The 22,557-nt window shown below is 30.6% G+C and overlaps 1 protein-coding gene across 1 annotated transcript; it reads right to left on the reverse strand.

Annotated features, from left to right (window-relative positions):
• Positions 1-706: 706 nt before the first annotated feature.
• LOC110637771 (WAT1-related protein At1g43650-like) lies at positions 707-2,998 on the reverse strand. Its single transcript, XM_058138061.1, has 7 exons — positions 2,769-2,998; positions 2,579-2,641; positions 2,366-2,482; positions 2,025-2,280; positions 1,788-1,946; positions 1,195-1,346; positions 707-1,008 (listed from the first exon to the last, which is right to left on the reverse strand). Exons 1-7 carry the CDS (start codon positions 2,969-2,971, stop codon positions 867-869), a joined length of 1,092 nt encoding a protein of 363 aa, XP_057994044.1. The 5' UTR covers positions 2,972-2,998; the 3' UTR covers positions 707-866.
• Positions 2,999-22,557: the final 19,559 nt, after the last annotated feature.

Below are 22,557 nucleotides of genomic sequence, written 5' to 3' on the forward strand. Positions count from 1 at the left end.
AATTAGGCAATGGCCTGAACCGTGATAGCTTTTAAGTTACACCGTATAGTGTTTTGATCATAATTAAAATATTACTTCTCTTATTTTATATTATTTAATGAAATGATATTTTTATCATTATTTAGATGTTGAAGGAGTGATTCATGAATGAGTGATTTATGAAAAGTTGCCCCTCTTAATTTTTAGAGATTAAAAAAGTGTTTTAACTAAAATTAAAAAGATAATATATTGTATTTACATTTAATAGCTAATTTAACAACTATTTTCATCGAACACTTCTGCTTTAGATTACTATATAAATAGCTAATTACTAACAGCTAATATCTAATAGTTAACAGTTAGTAAAACAACTTATTGCTACTAAAACAATTAATATTATTAAACAAGGTCAATTAAAAATAATTAATAGCCATTAAATCATTATTTATTTTTAAAATTCTTCCCTTCAATCTAATAATACTTGAATCATTCTTAAAATCATAAAATTTAATTGCAATCAAAGTTAGATAATTTAAATTTTTTATGATAAATAATAATTTTGCAATTTTTTTTAGATAGATTAAATGATCCTTATTGATTTATATTAATAAGAACAATTTCAATTTTAGAGTTTATTATTATTTTTTCGAAATGTTTCATACTTTCCCATGTTCATCTATTAGTTGCGCAAGTCTAATTATTCTAGAAAATCAACATCTACACATGATTGAAGGGAAAAAACATAAAAAAAATCTTTATATATATAATTGACGGGAGCACAAGCTATGGAATTGCCAGTTACATAGGAGAGACTTTCTAAGCGATGAATGATTGTGGAGCTTTTTGAGAAGGGCCATTTGCTACAATTTCTTTCCATCTCATCACCTCTAGTGATGTGTAATGCACTCCAATTTGATTTCTGCTTTAGTTTCTGCATTGTATACATTTGTTACACTATTTCCTTCTTCCTTGTTCTTCCCCCATAATACTCCATAAAGTCCACCCACCAACAAAATTGCCCCACCAACACTGCAATGGTCATTTAATACCAAAGACAAAACAAATGGAGTTTTGTCAATTTTAATTGTCTATATTTACATCATTTGATTAGTTATGGCCTAATAATTTTTATATATAAGAAATGGGTTCATTCAAGATATGCTCTTTCATGATCACATACTACTATCACTATAAATAGTAGGCAAGTGTTTATACCTTCCCAAATGAAGAGTTTCTTTCCACAATAATACAGAGAAAATGGCAGTAATGATGAGTGCTAATGGAGAGAACATTGAGGCGAAAACTGGTCCTTTCTTCTGTATTGTCCAAACTTGCAGCCAGTAAGAAATTCCATTCACAGTTATGCCCTGAAATTTTAACTTCACAGTCAGTTAAAAAAAGAGGCTAACAATACACATTTATATCTTCATGATGTGATAGGGCAGTAGGCGGCAATATATTCAAAACCAACAAATAATTATATAAGAAAAAACAACTTTATTTAACCAAAAACAGAGTTGGTTTGTTGGGTTGAAATCATTATAGAATGACTGCAGAAGAATCTCACTAGCAAATATTTGCCAATCCCATAAACTAATAAGGTTTCATTTGGCAAGTGTTATTATTATTATTTTTTTCCCTTTGAAAAAGCTCTTATAACGTAGTTGAGTAACTAAAAAAAAAAGGAGTTCATACAGTCGATCTCAATTAGTTTAGAATTAAGACTTAATTTTAATTTTTAGTGTGGAAAAGTTTTTATAAAATGGAATCTATATTATATCAAAGAGTTATTGGATGAGAGAAAATACACAATAGGCCACTGCCAAAAGTTGAACATCCCATCCAAGCTTCCAACCTGAAGGATTCCTCTCCACAGCCACGGCCCAACAAGCTGATTGTATGCAGGAAAAGAAGCATTGCAGAGCAGTAAGACGAAGCTTGGCTGGATATTGCTTCACAATGGGACCCTAAAACACAGAAAGTAAACGAATTAACAATGGTATATATGCACTATTACATGTCTGTGTGAGAGGAGGAAGAATCACCTGCAACACAAACCATAAAGACCAAAGTATGTTGGCTGAGATCATCAGGAGGGAACCTTTAATCCATTCTCCACTAGAGCAACAACCCTTTATTGATGAGTCTTGAATATGATCATTAGGAGTGGCTTGATTCCAGTTCATATATTTCAAAGGTGGTCCCTTGACCAAAGCAAACACTAGAGCCCCAGAAACAGCTGTAGCCGAACCCATCAGCTTGGCAATTCCAGGCACATGCTTTATGGAAACGGTTTCCATCCTGAAATATTATCCAAAACCACCCATCATCGCACATAAGATTTTTTAAGATGGAGGAAAAAGAAAAAGAAAATTAATGCAATCACCTCAATGCGGCAGCCATTATAAAGGTTATGGCAGGAATTGTATTAGTGGTTGCAGCTGCAAATGTTGCAGTTGTATAGTTGATTGCACTATAGTAGAGGTTCAAACTCAGAGTTAATCTGAAAATTTTTAATTAATGCATACATATTAGTCTAATAATTAGGAAAAGACAAAAAATTCTTATCTGAACAAAAATGATTTCAAGTAGTCCATACCCACAAAAGGAAACTAAAAAGATCTTGCAAAGTAAACCATTTGACAGGGGAGGTGCCTTCTTGCTGCAAGCAAAATTCACCAAGAATTGATAAGAAGTCAGCAGATTAAGCATCTAGGCAGTAGCTAGCTATAGAAACTAATGGAGAGACAGAAAGCATATAGATGGTGCTACAATTAATTAATTTTTACCTTTCAAGAAAGATACCAAATGGCGCCAATGCAACTGAGGCAAAAGCTTGCCTATAAACAACAAAAACAAAAGGGTTCATTCCTCTCGCAGTTGCAGCCTTGGAGAGCAAAGCCATGCCTGCATACACAAACTGTATAAAGAGCACTACTATGTAAGGCTTACGGCTCTCCACTACACTGGCATACTCAACTAGACTCTTCATACCGCACTATATCTCTCTTTGGTCTATTTTTTTTGGGAATCTTTACTCTTTTGAATCGCAAACTCATCAATATATAGAGGAGTTTTGCACTCACAACTCCCTTTTCTTTGGTTCCTAAGTGTATCTTCTGCTACATGCATGCCCACACTATTATTGTGTATGCAATTCTTGTGAATTAACAATTAGCTATACATAAGTTTCACACAAATGTGACTGGAGAGATTACACACGATTGTGTGTATCGAATAATTTCACATTGTGAAAATAAGTATAATTTAATTTTTAAAATATAATAAAAACTATAGTTTAATCTCTTCTATTTTTATAAGAAATATATTAATTTTTTAGATATGTTTTCAATTAATAAAATATTTTTTTATTAAAGTTTATTATGAATCCAAAATTGTAACAATTTAGTTGATTACATTTCGTTTTATAACATTTTAAATTTTAATATTTATAACAATTTATTTCTCAAATTTAAATTGACTGCTTCAATTTATATTTGACTAATGGTGAATTTAATTTTAAAAGAATTACTATTATGTTAAAAAAATACATATATCAAGAATTAACTTTTTTTTTTGTTAAAAATAAAATAATTAAATTATTTTAAAGATTAAATTGCAAAATATCCAAGATATTTTCTTGTACTTGGAAAGGGAAGTCATGTAGGGTTAATACACTTTCCCAATGCTATAACTGCACAACTAGTTATAATTAGGGATGGTAATGGATTGTATTTTAGTAGGTATTTAATCCAATCGAAATCTAATAAGATGAATTTGGATAGTATATAATCGGATTTGGGACGGATTCGGATTTGAAATTTAATACCTGTGATGGGTTTGGGTTGGATTTGGATTTTATATATTGAGTATCCGTTAATCAAACCATTTTATATAAATATTTAATTAAATAAAAAATATATATTTTTTACATATTTTATTTTATGTAAAATAAAATTAAAATATTTTATGAAATTATTAAATTTTTAAAATATAAATTATTAATAAAAATAATTTTTTATATAAATTATTAATTAAAATATATAAAATTAAACGGGTTCGAGTATTTAGCGGGTAATAATAATCAGATTTGAAACGGGTTTAGGTAATTGAAAATAAATTTTAATCGAATTTGAGACGAGTTTGGGTTTTAAGAATATTAATCGAGTTCAAGTTTGGGTAGGATAATTTTTGTGTCCCTAGTGATAATTTTGTAAGCTTAGCCATCTTTCAAACAACATTTAAGTCTTGCTAACCATTGATTTGATCAACAGAGTTTCTTTCTTCACAAATTTCCTCAAAAATTTTGATTTATTTTTCTTATTTAATTTTAATTAAATAAAAATATTTCAATATCACTAAATTAAAATCAATGGGATTAATTAGTGATGACAATGCACAAATCCTATAGGGATGTTGTTGTGTTGTCAATGGCACTAACACGCGTGTGATCGTTATTAATTAATACTAATATTCTTGCTTAAAATGAGTAATATCGTGGACTAAGAAAAGCATTGGCCACTATATGAATCAGCTGTAGTTGTTGCCATGCATTGTGTGGATAATGCTCTATCGTATTTCAATAGTTTTTCTTTTCTGGGCATATAATTTGGAAAGAAATTTGGGAAGAAAATTTAAAGATTTGAGAAAAAAAGAAAATAAAGGAGAAAAAATTGATAATAGGAAATCAATATTAAATAAAGAGAATGAAAGAAAAATAAGAGAAAATTATAGAATTAGAAAGAAAATGAAAGGAGAGAAGAATGATTAGAATAGAGAGAAAAAAATGAGTGAATGAATAATATGATGAACGGAAATGTGATGTTTGGAGAAATATATACATGAATTAGCAGCTAAATTTAAATATCAAAAATTTTTACCCTCTAAAAAATAGCATTGAATTTCGAAATTCGTTGCTAAATCCATTATTAATTAGCAACGAATTTGGAATCGGTTGTTCAATATAAATATATACACTTTTGAATTTTTAATGGCAAGATTTTTCTCTTATAAAATTAACAATGAAATTCAAAAATTCAAAGGATTATAAATCCATTGCCATTAGAAATTAATTTTATAAATCCATTGCAAAATTAACAATAGATTTAAAATTCATTGCCAATAGTAATTGATTAATAAATCCGTTGCTAAATTCATATTCAAATATTTTCATAATGTCGATTTGCAACAAGTTTTGGCAATCGATTTAGTAACAAAATCTTGATTCCATTGTTGAAGTGTTGCTCCATATATAATTGTATCCCAAAATTGCAACAAAATAAAAAATTGCTCGTAAAAGCTATTGCTATTAGCAACGGATTAGAATCCATTGCTAATCCACATTTTTTTTAGTATACTCCTTATGCCCATATATGAATATTTAGAGTGTGAAGTTTGCAGCAATGAATATTTGCAAGTGGCTCAACATCAAGACAATGGTAGGCTTGAATACTATGCCGAGAAAACAGACCGACTCTAACTCAATTTTAAAAGTTAGCTAAAAAGAGATAATTGTCCAATTCTTTATATTTAGTACAAATAATAGTAGCTTATAATTTTAAAATTGCTTACTTGTCATGTTAAAATGAATATATAGCCAGGAATTTGAGCCAGCGGGTCAATAAAATTTTATTTTATTCAGTTCAAATGAAAAAAGAAAAATACTATTTAGAATAATAACTAATGACAAAAAATAACTTCTCATTTCTTATTTTAGCGGTTATTTTATTTGGTTATAGTGTTTCTCTTCTACTAGTTTTTTCCTAGTTTTATTTCATTAATAAAATTTAATCTTTTTTATGATAAAAAAATAATGCATGCTAATTTTCTATATGTAACAAAAATAAAGTAAAAATTAAATAACAATAATTTCATAAAATAATTAATTAAAATAAATCATTTGGATTTAAGCATATTACATAAAAAAACACTTTAGTATTCATCTATTTAAAATCGCTGATAAGCTCTTAAAATTGTAAATTTATGACTTCATTGGTGACTTGATGAATTTTTTTATCATGATATATCATTTATTCAATACTTATCATCTATATTCAAAATAATTATATTATGTTTTTCACAAAAACATAAAAAAAAGTAAAGTCAATCGATAAATAATGAAAAAATAATAAAACAGAAAGATGAAAGAGAGTAAAAGTTATGATTCTTGTGAATATAAGATTGAAAATAAGACGAAAAATAGCATTAGAATATTTAAAGTTTACTTAAAATATAATATTAATTAAGAAGATTTTTTATTTTTGATGTCCCAAAATATGTCCAAGAGGGGGGTGAATTGGACTTAAAAATTTTTTTTCAGTTCTTACTCAAAACCTTTGAAAAATTGCAACTTAATTCAACCTAATTTTCTAATGTGAAATATGTACAATACTGCTCAATTGATAAGTTGATATAAAGTTGACTCATAAGCATTCAGTATACTGATCTAACAGAATATATTGACATTCAGTAAAAATTTCAGTAATCTGAATAAGATCACAACACAGCAAACAGAGCAGTACACTAAATATATTAGTTGACAGCAGATATAACAATAAGCAAATTATATTAGATATTAGCAGATTCAATAGTAAACCAATTATCTCAACAAAATCACTTCAATCAGAAAATTAAAATGTATAAATGTAAAGAGTAAGGGTTGAGAAAATTGAACAATCAATTTTTATAGTGGTTCAGCTCAACTAGTCTACATCCACTCTCTTAAAGATCCCACTTTGAGTCTTTACTCCACTAATATTCTCTTTTAAAGGCAAGAGGCAAAAACCCTTTACAAATCTTCTCACCAAAGCTTTTACAAGTAGCTTCACACTTCTACCGAGTATTATCCCAAACACTTTTCACACTCAAGCTTCAATAGGTGCTTGAATGACCTCTCATAAATGATAAGAAAGTGTTTAAAACTCAATCTCACTCAATACAACAGAATCTATGAAGAAGAGATGAGAAGGTAAGCCAATGATGAGCAATAAAAACAATTTGAGCACTTTGAATGAAAGTTTTAATGGTCTTAAAAGGTTAGGAACAGTAAAGGGACTTTCATTGAGTGCAAAATGGCCAAGGATATGTGTATTTATAACTTTGGAACGTTTCTAACCGTTTGAGAATTCATTTGAATGTTATAATTTCAAATTTCAAGAAATTAGCCGTTATTTTATCATTTTCTGCGATGTTGTGCAGAGTTGAGACAGTTAGCATACAGAAAAAGTAACAAACTAGTTAGCATACCAAAACAAGTAGAAAACCAGTTAGCATATCAGGAAAACTTTTCTGCATAACTTTTAAAACTTTAAAACTTTACACTAAATCATAATTAAATGCTTTTAGGCCATTGATGATATTTAAAAGAAAATAATTTAGGAATTAAAAATAAGTATCATTGGCTTCTACTCCTCAATTCTTTTCACAAGTAATCCTAAAAGTTAAAACTAACTTCTATACTACATGTACCTTCAAATTTGATCTTCAATGCAGCTTTGGAAGGTAATATTTTCTTCATTTATCTTCTTTGATTTATCCTGTGTTATCTTAAAATGTCATCTTTTCTTTAAAAACACGAATCCATTATGAATTTCTTGAGCCTTTTTCTTTGTTCTTTGAAAAGCACAACACTTAAAACAATGTTAGTTTGATTTTAGTTCAGTTTTATTATCATCAAAATCTATGCTCCTTTGAGCTCATGGGGTCAATAATTTTTTTTTTTTTTTAATTTCAATTGACTTAAAATCCCACATAAATATATAGGGAAATTATTTTTAATTTATCTTTATTTAATGGCACATCAATTTTTATATAATTATTTTTAAAAAAATTAAATTAATTATTATATTTTGCTATTAATTTCTATTGGATCATTAATAATTTGTAATGAAAATTTTCATAATTTATATAAATAATTGGTAAAATTTTATAAATTCAATGGGTCAATTGACCACACTTTTCATCATGTAAATTCGCCCCTGTATATACACTAATTAAATTTATTATAAATAAAAAAAATAGATTACCTACGTTATCATTTTAATTTTAGCTTAGACTTTTTACCCCTTATGATATTAGATCATATTTTTTAATAAGAAAATGATACTGATTTTGAATTATTATTGATCAATTTTACTAAAAAAATGTGATATTTCAAAAGATTTCAAAATAATATATGAAATGTGCATAAGGAATCTTATACAGTATTTTAAGAGATTTGTTAAGGTTAAATCACAATTTTTAGATACTAATATTATTAATTGTGAATGTCATATCACTATTTTATTGATTGATGACACTTTCTTTCATAAAAAAAAAAAAAAAAAAAAAAAAAAAAAACTGTTAATTATATTGATTATTATATGGTCTGGTAGTAATTAATGATGTCTACAGTGGATTTTTTTTTCCGCAGAAGAATACAAAAAATGTCATAGTGATAGGTACTATTATAAGTGGTTTATAATTAAACAAATATAAATAATTTAATAATATACAAATATAATTAATCCAATATTTACGAGATTCTAAATAACTTTTTGATTTCAGAATCTCAACATTAGACTAAGACCTTATTCGTATTTATGCAATTAAGTTGTTATTTATTTATTTTATTATTTTACTAATTTTTAATTTTATATGTATCAATAATTTGGTTAAAGGATATATAATTAGTTATTATTATTTTTTAATCTTATGCTATTATTCTACATATTTAGCTAGTCTAACTCTTTGTGCTTTATATTTTTATCTTTTTGTTTTTAGTCTGTAAATTTTGTGTAAAAATTTAGTATAATACATTAATGATATTTTTTTTCTTTAAATAATAAAATTTATATTTTAAAATTATATAATAATCGAAACTATAATTATGTAATACTTATATTTATCACAGATTTTTGACACTGCCTCTGATGAAAACGATATAAACAAGGCTCCTTATTACTACCAGCCCGTGGTTTATTAGGTGGTGTACCGGTGTTGGTTAGCACTAGCTTATAGCTTTGTTGAGTTGGTTTGCACTATGAAGAAAATATCTCAACAAATGGCAGCAACACTATCCACGGCCACGAAACAAGCTTTTGATATGGGGGCTCAGCAAGCTACTTCCTTTAATATTCATGCTTGGTGCTTAGCTAATAGTCGCTAGAATAAGTTGGAACTTGAAACATGGTACTCGAAAGTGCTTTCACTTCACAAACAAAAACGCAGGGCCATCAAGATCAGGATCTCTTGCCCTTTTATATACCCTATATAAGTAGGGCATATCCCAGCTCTTTGAAATTCTGTCAGGTGTAAGCTTCTTCTTAAGAGGAAGTCACGTACCTTTGCTAGTGAGTGACTTTCTGAGTGATGACTCACACAAAAGTGAAAGCCTAAGGCATTACTTTGAGCTTGACAAGACTATTAGCTATTGCCTTTTTCTTTTTCTTAAAATTTTGTACACCAACAATATCAACTTTCCATCTTACCAATATCCCTTTATACATAACATGTATTATTTTCAATGGAATATTCCCTAATAGTTCTCCTTTGTCGTATTCTAACATAACCTCTTATGTTTATGACGTAGTGTGAAGTTTAAATATAACAAATTCACACATAAAACAGTGTTAAAGAGAAAAATAAGGCTTGTAAAAATTACATTAATTAAAAACTTAACTGAATTACATAGGAATTAGGAATTAGCGACAAGTGATCCATCCTTAGTATTTTAAGCTATTCCATATAAATTAGCAACTAATATTTTTAGCAGTGAATTATTTATTACTAAATTTATAAATAATTTTAATTTTTAATATCACTACAATTAATATAAATTAAAATTTTAATATTTGAATCCATATCATAATATTCAAATATTAGAGAAGTAACTAGAAAAATATTTGGAGAGTCTAAAGGACATAGACCACCCTCAAAAGAGAGATGATGGTGGAATGAGGAAGTATAAAAGGCAGTGAAAAGAAAAAGGAAATGGTATAGAAAATTACCTAAATGTGATAATAATGAGGTATATGAACAGTACAATATAGCAAAGAAAGAGGTAAAAAAGACAGTTAGTCAAGCAAGAGCACAGGTCTTTGAAAAGTTATATGAGAAACTTGGAACTAAAGAAGGGGAGAAAGATATTTATAGATTAGGAAGGAGGAGAGAAAGGAAATGTCAATATCTCAATCAAGTTAGGTGCATTAAGGACAAAGAAGGAAAAGTGTTGGTAAAAGATGAGGATATTAAAGAAAGATGAAGAAATTATTTTAATGATCTCTTTAATAATAGTCAAAATGGTAATAGCGTGAATATAGACTATAGAACAATAGAAAAGAATGTGAATTATACTAGAAGAATTAGATCTTTAGAAGTAAAGGAAGTACTTAAGAGAATGAAAGTGGATAAAGCCTGTGGACCCGATGGAATACCAATTGAAGTGTGGAAGTGTTTGAGAGATATGGGAGTGGCATGGTTAACTAAATTATTTAATAAGATTCTAAACTCAAAGAAAATGCCTAATGAATAGAGGATGAGTATTTTAGTACCTATTTTTAAAAATAAGGGAGACATACAGAGTTGCTCAAACCATAGGAGAATTAAACTCATAAGCCATACTATAAAGTTGTGGGAGAGAGTTGTGGAGCATTGACTACGTCATGATACTTCTATCTCTCTCAATCAATTTGGCTTCATGCCTGGTCGTTCAACTATGGAAGCGATCTTTCTCATTAGAAGCTTGATGGAGAAATATAGATATGTGAAGAAAGATCTACACATGGTTTTTATTGATTTGGAGAAGGCTTATGATAGTGTTCTAAGAGATGTCTTATGGAAAGTGTTAGAATAAAAAAGGATATCTATTAGGTACATACAAGTGTTGAAAGCTATATATGAAGGAGCAACTACTATTGTGCGCACAGTGGGAGGGGACACAAGAATTTTTTCGATCTCAGTTGGATTACACTAAGAATCAGCTATAAGCCCTTACCTTTTTACATTAGTTTTAGATGAATTGACGAAACATATGCAAGAGAGTATTCCTTAGTGCATGATATTTGTGGATGATATTATTCTGATAGATGAGACGCGAGAAGGAGTCAATAGAAAACTAGAGCTTTGAAAAAGTACTCTAGAGTCAAAGGGTTTTAAGTTAAGTAGAACAAAGACAGAATACATGCATTGCAAGTTCGGTGAAGGCCAAACTGGTGATAGGGAATGAGTTAGTTTAGATAGAGTGGTACTGTCTCAAAGTAATTACTTTAAATATCTCGGCTCAGTCCTTCAAGTAGATGGAGGATGTGAGGAGGATGTTAGTCATAGGATTAAAGTCGGATGGTTGAAGTGGAGACGTGCCACAGGAGTTTTATGTGATCGTAAGATTCCTAATAAGTTGAAAGGAAAATTTTACCATAAAGCCATACGATCGACCATGTTATATGGTAGTGAGTGTTGGGCACTGAAAGAGTCATATACATCTAAGATAAGAGTTGTAGAGATGAGAATGTTAAGGTGGATGAGTGGCCATACTTGACTAGATAAAGTCTGTAATGAGAGTATTAGAGAAAAGGTAGGAGTGGTGCCAATTGAGGATAAGTTGAGAGAAGGGAGATTGAGGTGGTTTGGTCATGTGAAGTGTAGAACAGTTAGATAAGTAGAGCACATTAGGTTAGAAGATAGATTGAAAAAAAGGGGTAGACCTAAATTGACTTGGAGGAGCGTAGTATAACATGACTTATAAGCATTACATATTTTTGAGGATTTAACCCAAAATTGTTTAGAGTTGAGAAAATGAATCCATATAGCCGACCCTAAATTTTTGAGATAAAGGCTTAGTTGAGTTAAGTTAAAAATTTTAATATTATTTTAATAGTAATTGTACTTATACTAAAAATTCAATTATAACACTATATTCTTAATCTTATAAATATTATTAATTTATTAAAAATTATTTTGTGTATCACAATAAAATTAATAAACAACATTAAATACCGAATCTCACTTATACTAATTTATTTTTTTAATTATTTTAAAAATTTACAAACTTATAATGTTTAATTATAAAATTGCTATTAAAAAATAACTATTTAATTAACATAATTATAAAATTATTATTAAAAATTAAATATTTAATTAAATAAAAAAATTTACATTTATATCAATATAAATAAAATTCTAATCTTATTCAATTACAAATATTTTATTTGTTATAAATTTGTAGCTTTTTTTTTTCTAAATTTTAGTAACGGATAGCTTTTGTAACACCCATAATTTTTAAATTTATTATTTTTAGGCAAATATTGATGTTTTAATTTTATTTAAATTTTAGGAAATTATTTAAAATTTTTCGGATTTTCGAAATTGGGTTTGATTTCCCGAAAATATAAAACTTTGATAATTTTTTAAAATTAATTTAAAGACCACGTGGCAAAACTAAAAATATATTTGGAGTCTACGAATTTTTCTGAGTTTTCTGAAATTTTTTCGGAATTTTTGGATCTCGTTTTCGGTCCCAAGGCAGAGTAAAAATTCAAAATTTTGTATCCTGAATCGAACCGGCAGAATCGAATCGGACCGAATCGGACCGGTCGAATCGGACCGACCTTTTCTTTTTCTTCCTTCTTCTTCCCGTGCGCGCGTCCGGACCCTCCTCTCTTCCTCTCCCGTTTTCTCTCTCCTCTCTCCTCCGCGCCGCCTCCCCTCGCCACCCCACTACTTGCCGCGCCATCCTCACTGCCCACCCACCGGCCGCGCTGAACGCCGGAAAACGGCGCCCGAAGCGACGCGACGCGCAAGCGGGCCGCTTCGTCTTCCCGACCGATCCGGCCACCAATCGGACCGGATCTTGTGTCTAAATCCATCTACTCGTCGAGAGCTTTCCATAGACACCAAGAACACCGAAATCCATCTAGCGGTTTGTCCAATTTTTACCCGGGAAGTTTTAGCCCATTTTGACTTTTGGGGTAAATTTCTCGCAAACCGTGAACTCTACGAGAAAACCGAGAGTACCAGAGCGCTCCACTCGTCGAGAGCTTCGCAGAGATATAAATTTCAAGTTTTTCCGATACCGTTTTTCGGTGGGTCCCATGGAACTTTGCAGTGTTTTTCCGAGCATTTAATGAGCTTAGAAAATTCTGTAAAATTTATGTACTAACCCCAGTGTTGTGGGCTTCGTGTAGGTATCTTCAATTCTCGGAAATTCGACAGTTGTCCGGGTTTGTGAATTTCCGACCAGACAGACCGGCTACCGGAAAAAGTCTCCGAATTGAATCGAGGTTTTGGCTAACCCACCATTGTCAAATGTCCCGAGCGCATCCCCGGAGTCGGAATCGGCAAAGGTAAACCCGAACCTTGCTTTTTCGTAATTTTCTAGTGCTTAAATAGGATTAAAAATTTATAAAATATTCGTGGTAGCTCAGAAAATTATGATTCTTTTTGCAATAGCCTAGTAATATTGCTAAGGACAGCAGGGCAAAGTTTTAGAATTTTTAGAGCTTATTTGTGCAGTTTTTGCAAAAATGATCAATTATAAGGACTAAATTGAAATTTTACATATTGTGATGGATGACTGATTTGATGGGCCAAGGAGGGGCTGTGTGATGTGATTGAGTTGTGGATATATGGATTGTGAATATAGAAGTGTGTTTTGAATCCTTTTGCAGGTTGGGTAGGTCCTAGGTATAGGGGAGACTCTGCCGAATTTTCGGCACGACTTAGAACGTATTTGGTCTTTTCATGATTTGTATTGAGTCAATTGTGTTAAAAAAAATTGTAATGTAATTGTCAGGTGAGCCGGGACAGCCTTCTTCCTCCGCCCAGCCGCCACAGTGATCGCTGTCAAGTCTGTGAGTAAAATATTAATTTTAATTGTAATTTCGATATTATTATATGTTCAAGCATGCCCATGCATCACTTATATGTATATAATTATGTAGTTAAACTCTAGGCACGTTTTATGTTGCATTCACAACTGTTAAAGTGCCATGGATGTTGTTGTGGTAATTTGGAGCAGTGTGCGCGCGTTGGCGTGCGTGTGATGTGGTGTGGACTATGGATAGGACGGGTAGACACGGCTTGAGTTCTTCGCTGGGACCCCAATTTGGTTATTAAGTGGAAGTCTGAGCTGAGTTCTTCGCTGGCACAGGTTGGATTTAAGAGAGCTGTATAGGGGATCAGCTCCCATATATATTATGAATGATATTACTGGGTGTGTGAGTGCTCCAAATTACCTTTTTGATGTTATAATGTGAATTTATTGCTGATGTTGCATTTCACTTTATAGGATGGATTAGTTTTAGATAGTTATAGAGATTATGGTTAAAATTGATATTTTACTCTCTGAGTCGAACGCTCACTCTTGTTCAATATTTTTTCAGGCTACAGGAGGATTTTATTGTGGTTAACCTGCTTTTCTTCCTCGCAAGTCGTCTATTCATGTTTGTGTAATTCTGTAAACTTCTAGAATTTTCGCATGTGTTAGAAATATTTAATTGATTTGGGTCTGTAATATAAATTGTTATTTTGGACTTGTAAAATTATTATCACATGCATGTTTGATGGACTGGATGAGGGAGCTGAGCTCCCATTTATTTTTATGTTGATATGAGTATGTGGAGGGTGAGCTGAGCTCTCCAATTAAGTATTTATTGTGTTTACAGGTCGGGTGAGTCAAAAACTTTTCGTTGAAAGGTCCATTTTATGGTCGGACTCTGTCCGATTGATTTCTTGAAATTGGGCCCAAATGGGCCTTAGAGTTGGGTTAGTGAATAGTTAAGCTTACTACGGGCCTCGGGGGCTTTAGGCTGGCCCAGGTCCTAGTGCCGGTCCGACCCATAGGTTGGGTCGTGACAGCTTTTACATTTACACACTCTATTTTCCCGTAATAAGACTTAAGTTTGATTAACTTTAACTTATAATGTGATATTTTTTTCTTTTTTCACTATATTTTTGTGTCTCTTTTTTGTTTTTAATAGACAAAATCTATTTATAAGTCTTTAAATTTTTTAAACTTTTATGTGTCACAAGTATCATTCTTATGAATAAGTGAATGTGATCACTAGAATTTTATTATTATTATTATTATCAAATGAAATTAACATCCTTACAGATTTAATAATATTTATATATGTTAAAATATATTAATTTTTTTAATATTGATATATCCGATAATATTTGGAATAATTAATATCATTTTTATATAAAAAAATATATTTTACATGTGATTGTATAAAACTTTAATTTTCTTAGGTCTATTTCATTGAAATATAAATTAATTTAATTTGTTAATATTTTCATGTTCATGAACACATTTTTTTAATTTATTAGTCAATCTTAATTAGGGTGTTAATTTTAACAATGAAGTTATAAGACAGTCTAATTATATTTTTACATATATTTTTGTGAAAAGATATGCTTCTCTCAATATAAATTTTAAGGTTTTATGTTTAGAATTTTAAAATAATAAAAGTGAGGAAAATATGAAAAAGAAAAGAAGAAAAAAAAATTAACTACTTGAGAGCATTAATTATATAATTAATATGAATTAATTAAATTTATATTTATATTTTAATCTATAATATATTTATAACATATCTAATATAATTTGTAATTTAAAGAAAATAAAAGTATTTATTGAATATATTAAATAAGTTTTAAAATTATTTGTATTAAATAATATTACAACATAAAATTTCAAAATATAAATATAATAAAAATGAAAATTTTATAATGATAATACACTCAACTCAACTAAGCCTTTATCCAAAAAATTTATTGGGGTCGGCTATATGAATTCTCTTTTTCCACTCTAAATAATTTTTTGTTAGATCCTCGGAAATGTATAATGCTTTTAGGTCATGTTGTACTATTCTCCTCCAAGTCAATTTAGGTCTACCCCTTCTTTTCTTTATATTCTCTAACCCAATGTGCTCTACTTGTCTAACTGGAGCCTCTGTATGTCTATGCTTCACATGATCAAATCACCTCAATCTCCCTTCTCTCAACTTATCCTTAATTGGAACTACTCCTGCCTTTTCTCTAATACTCTTATTACGGACTTTATCTAGTATAGTATGGCCACTCATTCACCTTAACATTCTCATCTCCGCAACTCTCATTTTAGACACATACGACTCTTTCATTGCCCAACACTCACGATCATATAACATGGCTGATCGTATGGCTATACGGTAAAATTTTCCTTTCAACTTATTGTGTATCTTGCTATCACATAAAACTCCCGTAGCATGTCTTCACTTTAACCATCATGCTTTAATCCTATGACTAACATCCTCCTCATATCTTCCATCTACTTGAAGGATTGAGCCGAGATATTTAAAGTGATTACTTTAGGCTAATACTGCTCCATCCAAATTAACTCGTTCCCTATCACCAGTTTGGCCTTCACTAAACTTATAATACATGTATTCTGTTTTTGTTCTACTTAACTTAAAGCCTTTTGACTTTAGAGTACTTCTCCAAAGCTCTAGTTTTTTATTGACTCCTTTTCGCATCTCATCTATTAGAACTATATCATCCGCAAACATCATGCACTAAGGGATACTCTCTTGTATATGTTTCATTAATTCATTTAAAACTAATGTAAAAAGGTAAGGGCTCACAGCTGAATCTTGGTGTAATCCAACTGAGATAGGAAATTCTCTCATGTCCCCTCCCACTATGGGCATAATAGTAGTTGCTCCTTCATATATATCTTTTAACACTTGTATGTACCTAATAGATACCCTCTTTTATTCTAACACTCTCCATAAGACATCTCTTGGAACACTATTATAAGCCTTCTTCGGATTGATAAAAACCATATGTAGATCTTTCTTAACATCTCTATATTTCTCCATCTAGCTTCTAATGAGAAAGATCACTTCTATAGTTGAACAATCAGGCATGAAATTGATTGGGAGAGATAGAAGTGTCATGATGTAGTCAATGTTCCACAACTCTCTCCTACAACTTCATAGTCTGGCTTATGAGTTTAATTCCCCTATAGCTTGAGCAACTCTGTATGTCTCCCTTATTTTTAAAAATAGGTACTAAAATACTTTTCCTCCATTCATCAGGCATTTTATTTGAATTTAAAATCTTATTAAATAATTTTGTTAACTATGTCACTCCCATATCTCCCAAATACTTTCACACTTCAATTGGTATTCCATTGGGTCTACAGGTTTTACCCATTTTCATTCTCTTAAATGCTTCCTTTACTTCTGAAAATCTAATCCTTCTAGTGCAATTCACATTCTTTTCTATTGCTCTGTAGTCTATATTCATGCTATTATCACTTTGATTATTATTAAAGAGATCATCAAAATAATTTCTCCATCTTTCTTTAATGTCCTTATCTTTCATCAACACTTTTCCTTCTTTGTTCTTAATGCACCTAACTTGATCGAGATCTTGATATTTCTTTTCTCTCCTCCTTGCTAATCTATAAATATCTTTCTCCCCTTCTTTAGCTCATAGTTTCTTGATACGGTGTGTCCGCAAGTGCACGGGTCACAGTAGTATAGTTTTAAAAATTGATATCGATCCCACAGGGAATTGTGCTTAAATTGGAAATAAAAGTATAAGCTAATTAGAATGACAAAAATTAAAAGATATTAAAAATAAAATCTAAAAATTAAAATTAAGACAAAAATTAAAGATGTAAAATGAAATTTGAAATTAAAATTGGTATTTGAGGAATTAAAACTAGATCAATCAATTAACTAAAATTAATTAAACTAGATTACCAAAAATTAATTTGAAATTTCTATTTATGAAATTAAGAAGAATTAAATCTAAAAAAAAATAAAGTAATTCTAGATATTGGATTTAAATTGGAATTAAATTTAAATTGGATTTAAATTGAAATTGCTATTTATGAGGTTTGGAGAATTTATATCTAATTTCAATGAAAAATAAATTGATTCTAGAGATTGGATTTTCAATATTGTTTGCATGTGATTTTTCCCTAATTTAGCCAAACACATGAGAATTGCAATTTTGAGGGAAATCAATTCTTAAATTTTTGAAACCTTTTTCAAGCATCTCAAAATTGGTTTTCATTAAATCAAACACTGTTTTCACGGTATTTCAAATCTAACAAAAACCCAATTAATGCTCTAATTGATTTTTGGAAAGTTCCCCTTAATCTTCTTAGCTTATTTCTAACACCAAGAAAATAAAGTTTATTGCAAGATTATCCATCCCCAATATTCACTTTTCAGTCCATCTATTAAGGATTAAAACTTAACTTAATGAGGGCCCATTCATCAAGCAAGGAAATAAGCACACAAGCAATAAATCAAAATATAACAATCTTCATTTAAATGGCTAAATCAGTTCAAAACCACAAAACAAATCAATATTTACAAACCCATCTCTAGAATCTCAATCAACTACTCACAAATCATTGTTTAAAAATAAACCCAAATGAAGAAATGAAGAAATAATGGAAATGTAAGCTAAAAGGGGTAGAAAAACCCAGCAAATTGCAGCAGATTCTGCTGCACAAAAGTGCAGAAAACGTGATCTGCAGCTGCTGGAAAAAGATGCAGAAGATGCTCCTCCCTTTCCCTCTTTCTATCTTTCTAAAAATGACTCCCTTGCTCTCTATGGAAAGAAAGTGATAAAGGGCACTTTATATAGGCAAGGGGACTGTTCTAGAATGGGTAAAAGGGGGAAGGATCCAGAGAAAGTGAGGTAAAAAGGCTGGAGTAACGGAAATGCCACGTCAAAAATTTTCCAGTAAAAACGACATAAGCCGAGTCAGTTGTGTCGCGGGTTGTGTCGCTCTCGGCGTGAATATCTGACGATCGACACAACCTGCGACATAAGCTAATTCGGTTGTGCTGCAGGTTGTGTCGCTCTCGGCCATTTTTTACTCAACTTCAAAATTTTTGCAATTCGATTTTAATCTCCTCCAAATGGCTACTCTGATCAAAATACATCAAATTTCTCCAAATTTATCCTACAAAACAAATGAATTCCAAAAAATTAAACTAAGAAAAGTGAAAATTGCAAAATTGACTAAATATATACTAATATCTAAAATAATAGCTATGAATAAGGGTAAATTATGTGCAAAAATTATACCTAAATGATGATATAAAATGCATGCATCAAATTCCCCCATACTCAAACTCTTGCTTGTCCTCAAGCAAAATTTCATTAAAACTCATTTGGAAGGGAATAGAATCAGTCTTTGAAAACACAAAATTCACTAATCTAGACCACCAACTTACCTCTAGCCACCAACATTCCAAATTCCCACCAGCAAAAGCACAAAGAATGAAGCAAGCACTCTCAACTATTACATAATAGCTAAGAATTAACCAATCAACCCAAGCAACAAATACCAACCAGCTACAAGAGTCAATTGTGCCAAAACAAACCTAAATGAAATAGATAGCCAATGTGTCTCAAATAGATGGTGAGTAATGTATGAAAGATTATATTGCCAAACCCATATGCAAGCATAAAAGATCTAACTCTACTAATGTAACAAGCATTTTTCAAAGAATCATTAGGTCTTTTTAAGGGTTGTAATGGGTTAAAATATGGTAATTTTGTGGTTAAAAAATAAAGGCAATAAGGTAAACAAAATATGAGAATAATATTAATCATGAAACTCAAAGTGCATCCAATTTTTTTTTTTTTTTTTTTTTTAAGAGGAAAGAAATTCGCAATGAATCTTAAGTGCTAACACAATAAAGGGACTACTTTTATAATATATTTTTTATTTTGTATGTGTCCCTATTTCACGTCACACCCAAAATTACCTTTGGGATATTTTTGTGACTATATTTTTTTATCAACTTTTCACAATTACTCTAGCACTTTTCAAGATGTTTCAATCCTCCAAGTTTTTTTTTTTTTTTTTTTTATGCACTTAATTGCTAAAATATTATTCTCATAAATAGGTGGTAGTGTTTAGGTTTAACGGCTAGGTAAATGATTTGGGTTCCAAAGAAATTAGGGAATTAAGGTTCAAGGGGGTTTGCAAGGGTTAAAATGAGATTAAGGTAGGTTAAGGCTAAATGTGAGGTTTAAAATATGAAGGAATGCCTAAATCATATTCTTATCAAATGCAAGTTAAAAATTTCGCTTTGAAAGATCTAAGATGCTTGTTCTAGGAATGGTGAGACGACAAGGACCATTTTCTTCCTTAAAGGCTTATCCAGACACTCAAAACTCAAAATAACTAATCAGAATCTGCATACCTAGATGAATGTATTAATTTTCAGCTATTAAGTAAGAGAAAGAATAATGCTTAAGACTTTGTACCCAGCTGGAACTTTCATTCCACTAACCATCTAAAGGCAAGTTGGATTGCTTGAATAAGTGGCTTATGGAATTCAAAGACTGGTTTAAAAATCCAAAAATTTTAAATGAAATGCATGAGTGTAAATGTCAAGTCAACCTATATGCAACTAAATATGCATAACTAAGTGTATGAAGCTATATGCAAGTGTATGTATGTGAATATGTACAAGTATGAGTGTGTTGCTAAATGAAAAAGGAAAAATAATTTTTGCAAAAAATTTACCCTCTCCCCCATACTTAGAATGAACATTGTCCTCAATGTTAAAAATGTGCAGAAAATGGGTAGCTGATATGTGCATAAAGAATTATTACCATGTTGCATAAGCGAGAGCACAACTTGTGTTGACAGTGACACAAGCTGAGATGAGAATTGTTACCTCATTGAAGTGCAGCCAATTGAATTAAGTAAAATTTGGACAGCTGCTGCACTCATTGCAAAAGAAACAGTGCAATGGAAGCCATTAAATCAATTAAACTCAAAAAGTTGAAATAGAGAGTTAAGCTCAAAAATGTAATCATCGAGTGTAAATCCGAAGTAGCACATAAAAGCAAGTGAGCAATGTACTAGAGATATAAAAGAAAAATGTATTTTATGAGGAATTAAAAAAAACAACACAAGCAAAATATTAACTAAACAAGTTCAAAATACTAATTAATTAAGCAACGAAATTAAAGACATGAAATGTTTTTTTTTTTTTTTTTTTTTTTTTATGCTCATTTGCTTGCAATGCATTGCATCCCATCTGCACAAGGAAATTAGAACAATGTTAAACTCTGAATAAGGAGTATAGAAAAACTTAAAACAAATATATATATGAAAGAAATAAAGAATCAATGAAAAATTATGAGTTATGCCCAAAAATGCTAAGTTTAGGTCTTTAGCTTGACCATACTCACTCAAAATGTTATGGAGAATGAGAAAGATAGCAAGTTGCTATCTTCTCAATTGGCTCACCAACTGAATAGTGCCTCAACCTTTGCCCATTTACCTTGAAATTACCCGATTTTTCACCAAAAATTTCAACAGCACCATGAGGTAAAACTTTCACAATTTTGAATGGACCTGACCACCTTGATTTTAATTTTCCTGGAAAAAATTTTAACCTTGAATTGAATAAGAGAACCAAATCTCCTTCTTTAAAGTCCTTTTTCTTGATATGCTTATCATGCCATTTTTTAGTTCTTTCTTTGTAGATCCTAGCATTTTCATAAGCATCAAGTCTCAATTCTTCTAATTCATCAAGTTGCAAAAGTCTTCTGTGTCCAGCAGCTTGTAAATCAAAATTGATTGCTCTAATGGCCCAATAAGCTTTGTGTTCTAATTCTACGGGCAAATGGCATGATTTCCCAAAAACTAACCTATAAGGTGTAGTTCCTATGGGGGTTTTAAATGCTGTTCTATATGCCCAAAGAGTGTCATCTAATTTAAGGGACCAATCTTTTACGGACTTATTGTGATTTTCTCCAAGATTTGCTTGATTTCTCTATTTGTGATTTCTACTTGGCCATTTGTTTGAGGATGATATGGTGTGGCAATTCTATGCTTTACCCCATATTTTCTCATCAATTTTTCAAATTGGTGGTTACAAAAATGGCTACCACCATCACTGATTATGGCACGTGGGGCACCAAACCTGGTCAAAACAAATTTTTTTAGAAATTTCACCACAACTTTTGCATCATTGGTAGGTGTAGCAATAGCTTCTACCCATTTAGATACATAGTCCACCCCTACCAAGATATATTTATTCCCATAAGAAGATGGAAATGGCCCCATGAAATCAATTCCCCATACATCAAACAATTCAACTTCTAATATGGACTGTTGGGGCATCTCATCTCTTTTGGAAATGTTGCCTACCCTTTGGCACCTATCACACTTGCTTACAAAGTCTCTCACATGTTTAAACATATTAGGCCAATAAAAACCTGATGTCAAGACCTTTTCAACAGTTTTTGAGACACTAAAATGACCAGCATATTCAGAGGAATGACAATGGTAAATAACATCATGCATTTCTTCCTCTGGTATACATCTCCTAATTATTCCATCATTACATCTCCTAAACAAAAGAGGTTCTTCCCAAGAATAAAATTTAACATCGTGCAAGAATCTTTTCTTTTGCTGCCAAGATAAATCAGGTGGCAAGACACCACAAGACAAGAAATTCACAATATCAGCAAACCATGGAAGTGCAGAATTCAACACATACAACTGCTCATTCATGAAAAACTCATCAATTGGCACAATTTCATCATCTTTATTTTCAGTTT

The sequence above is a fragment of the Hevea brasiliensis genome, chromosome 16 (genome assembly GCF_030052815.1).
Source record: "Hevea brasiliensis isolate MT/VB/25A 57/8 chromosome 16, ASM3005281v1, whole genome shotgun sequence".
NCBI lineage: Eukaryota > Viridiplantae > Streptophyta > Magnoliopsida > Malpighiales > Euphorbiaceae > Hevea > Hevea brasiliensis.

Coding starts and splice junctions, on each gene's coding strand:
- LOC110637771 (XM_058138061.1), bottom strand. CDS start 2,971: ATGAAGAGTCTAGTTGAGTATGCCAGTGTAGTGGAGAGCCGTAAGCCT. Junction 2,642..2,768: donor TTTGGTATCTTTCTTGAAAG/GTAAAAATTAAT, acceptor TTTTGCTTGCAG/CAAGAAGGCACCTCCCCTGT. Junction 1,009..1,194: donor GAAACTCTTCATTTGGGAAG/GTATAAACACTT, acceptor TGACCATTGCAG/TGTTGGTGGGGCAATTTTGT.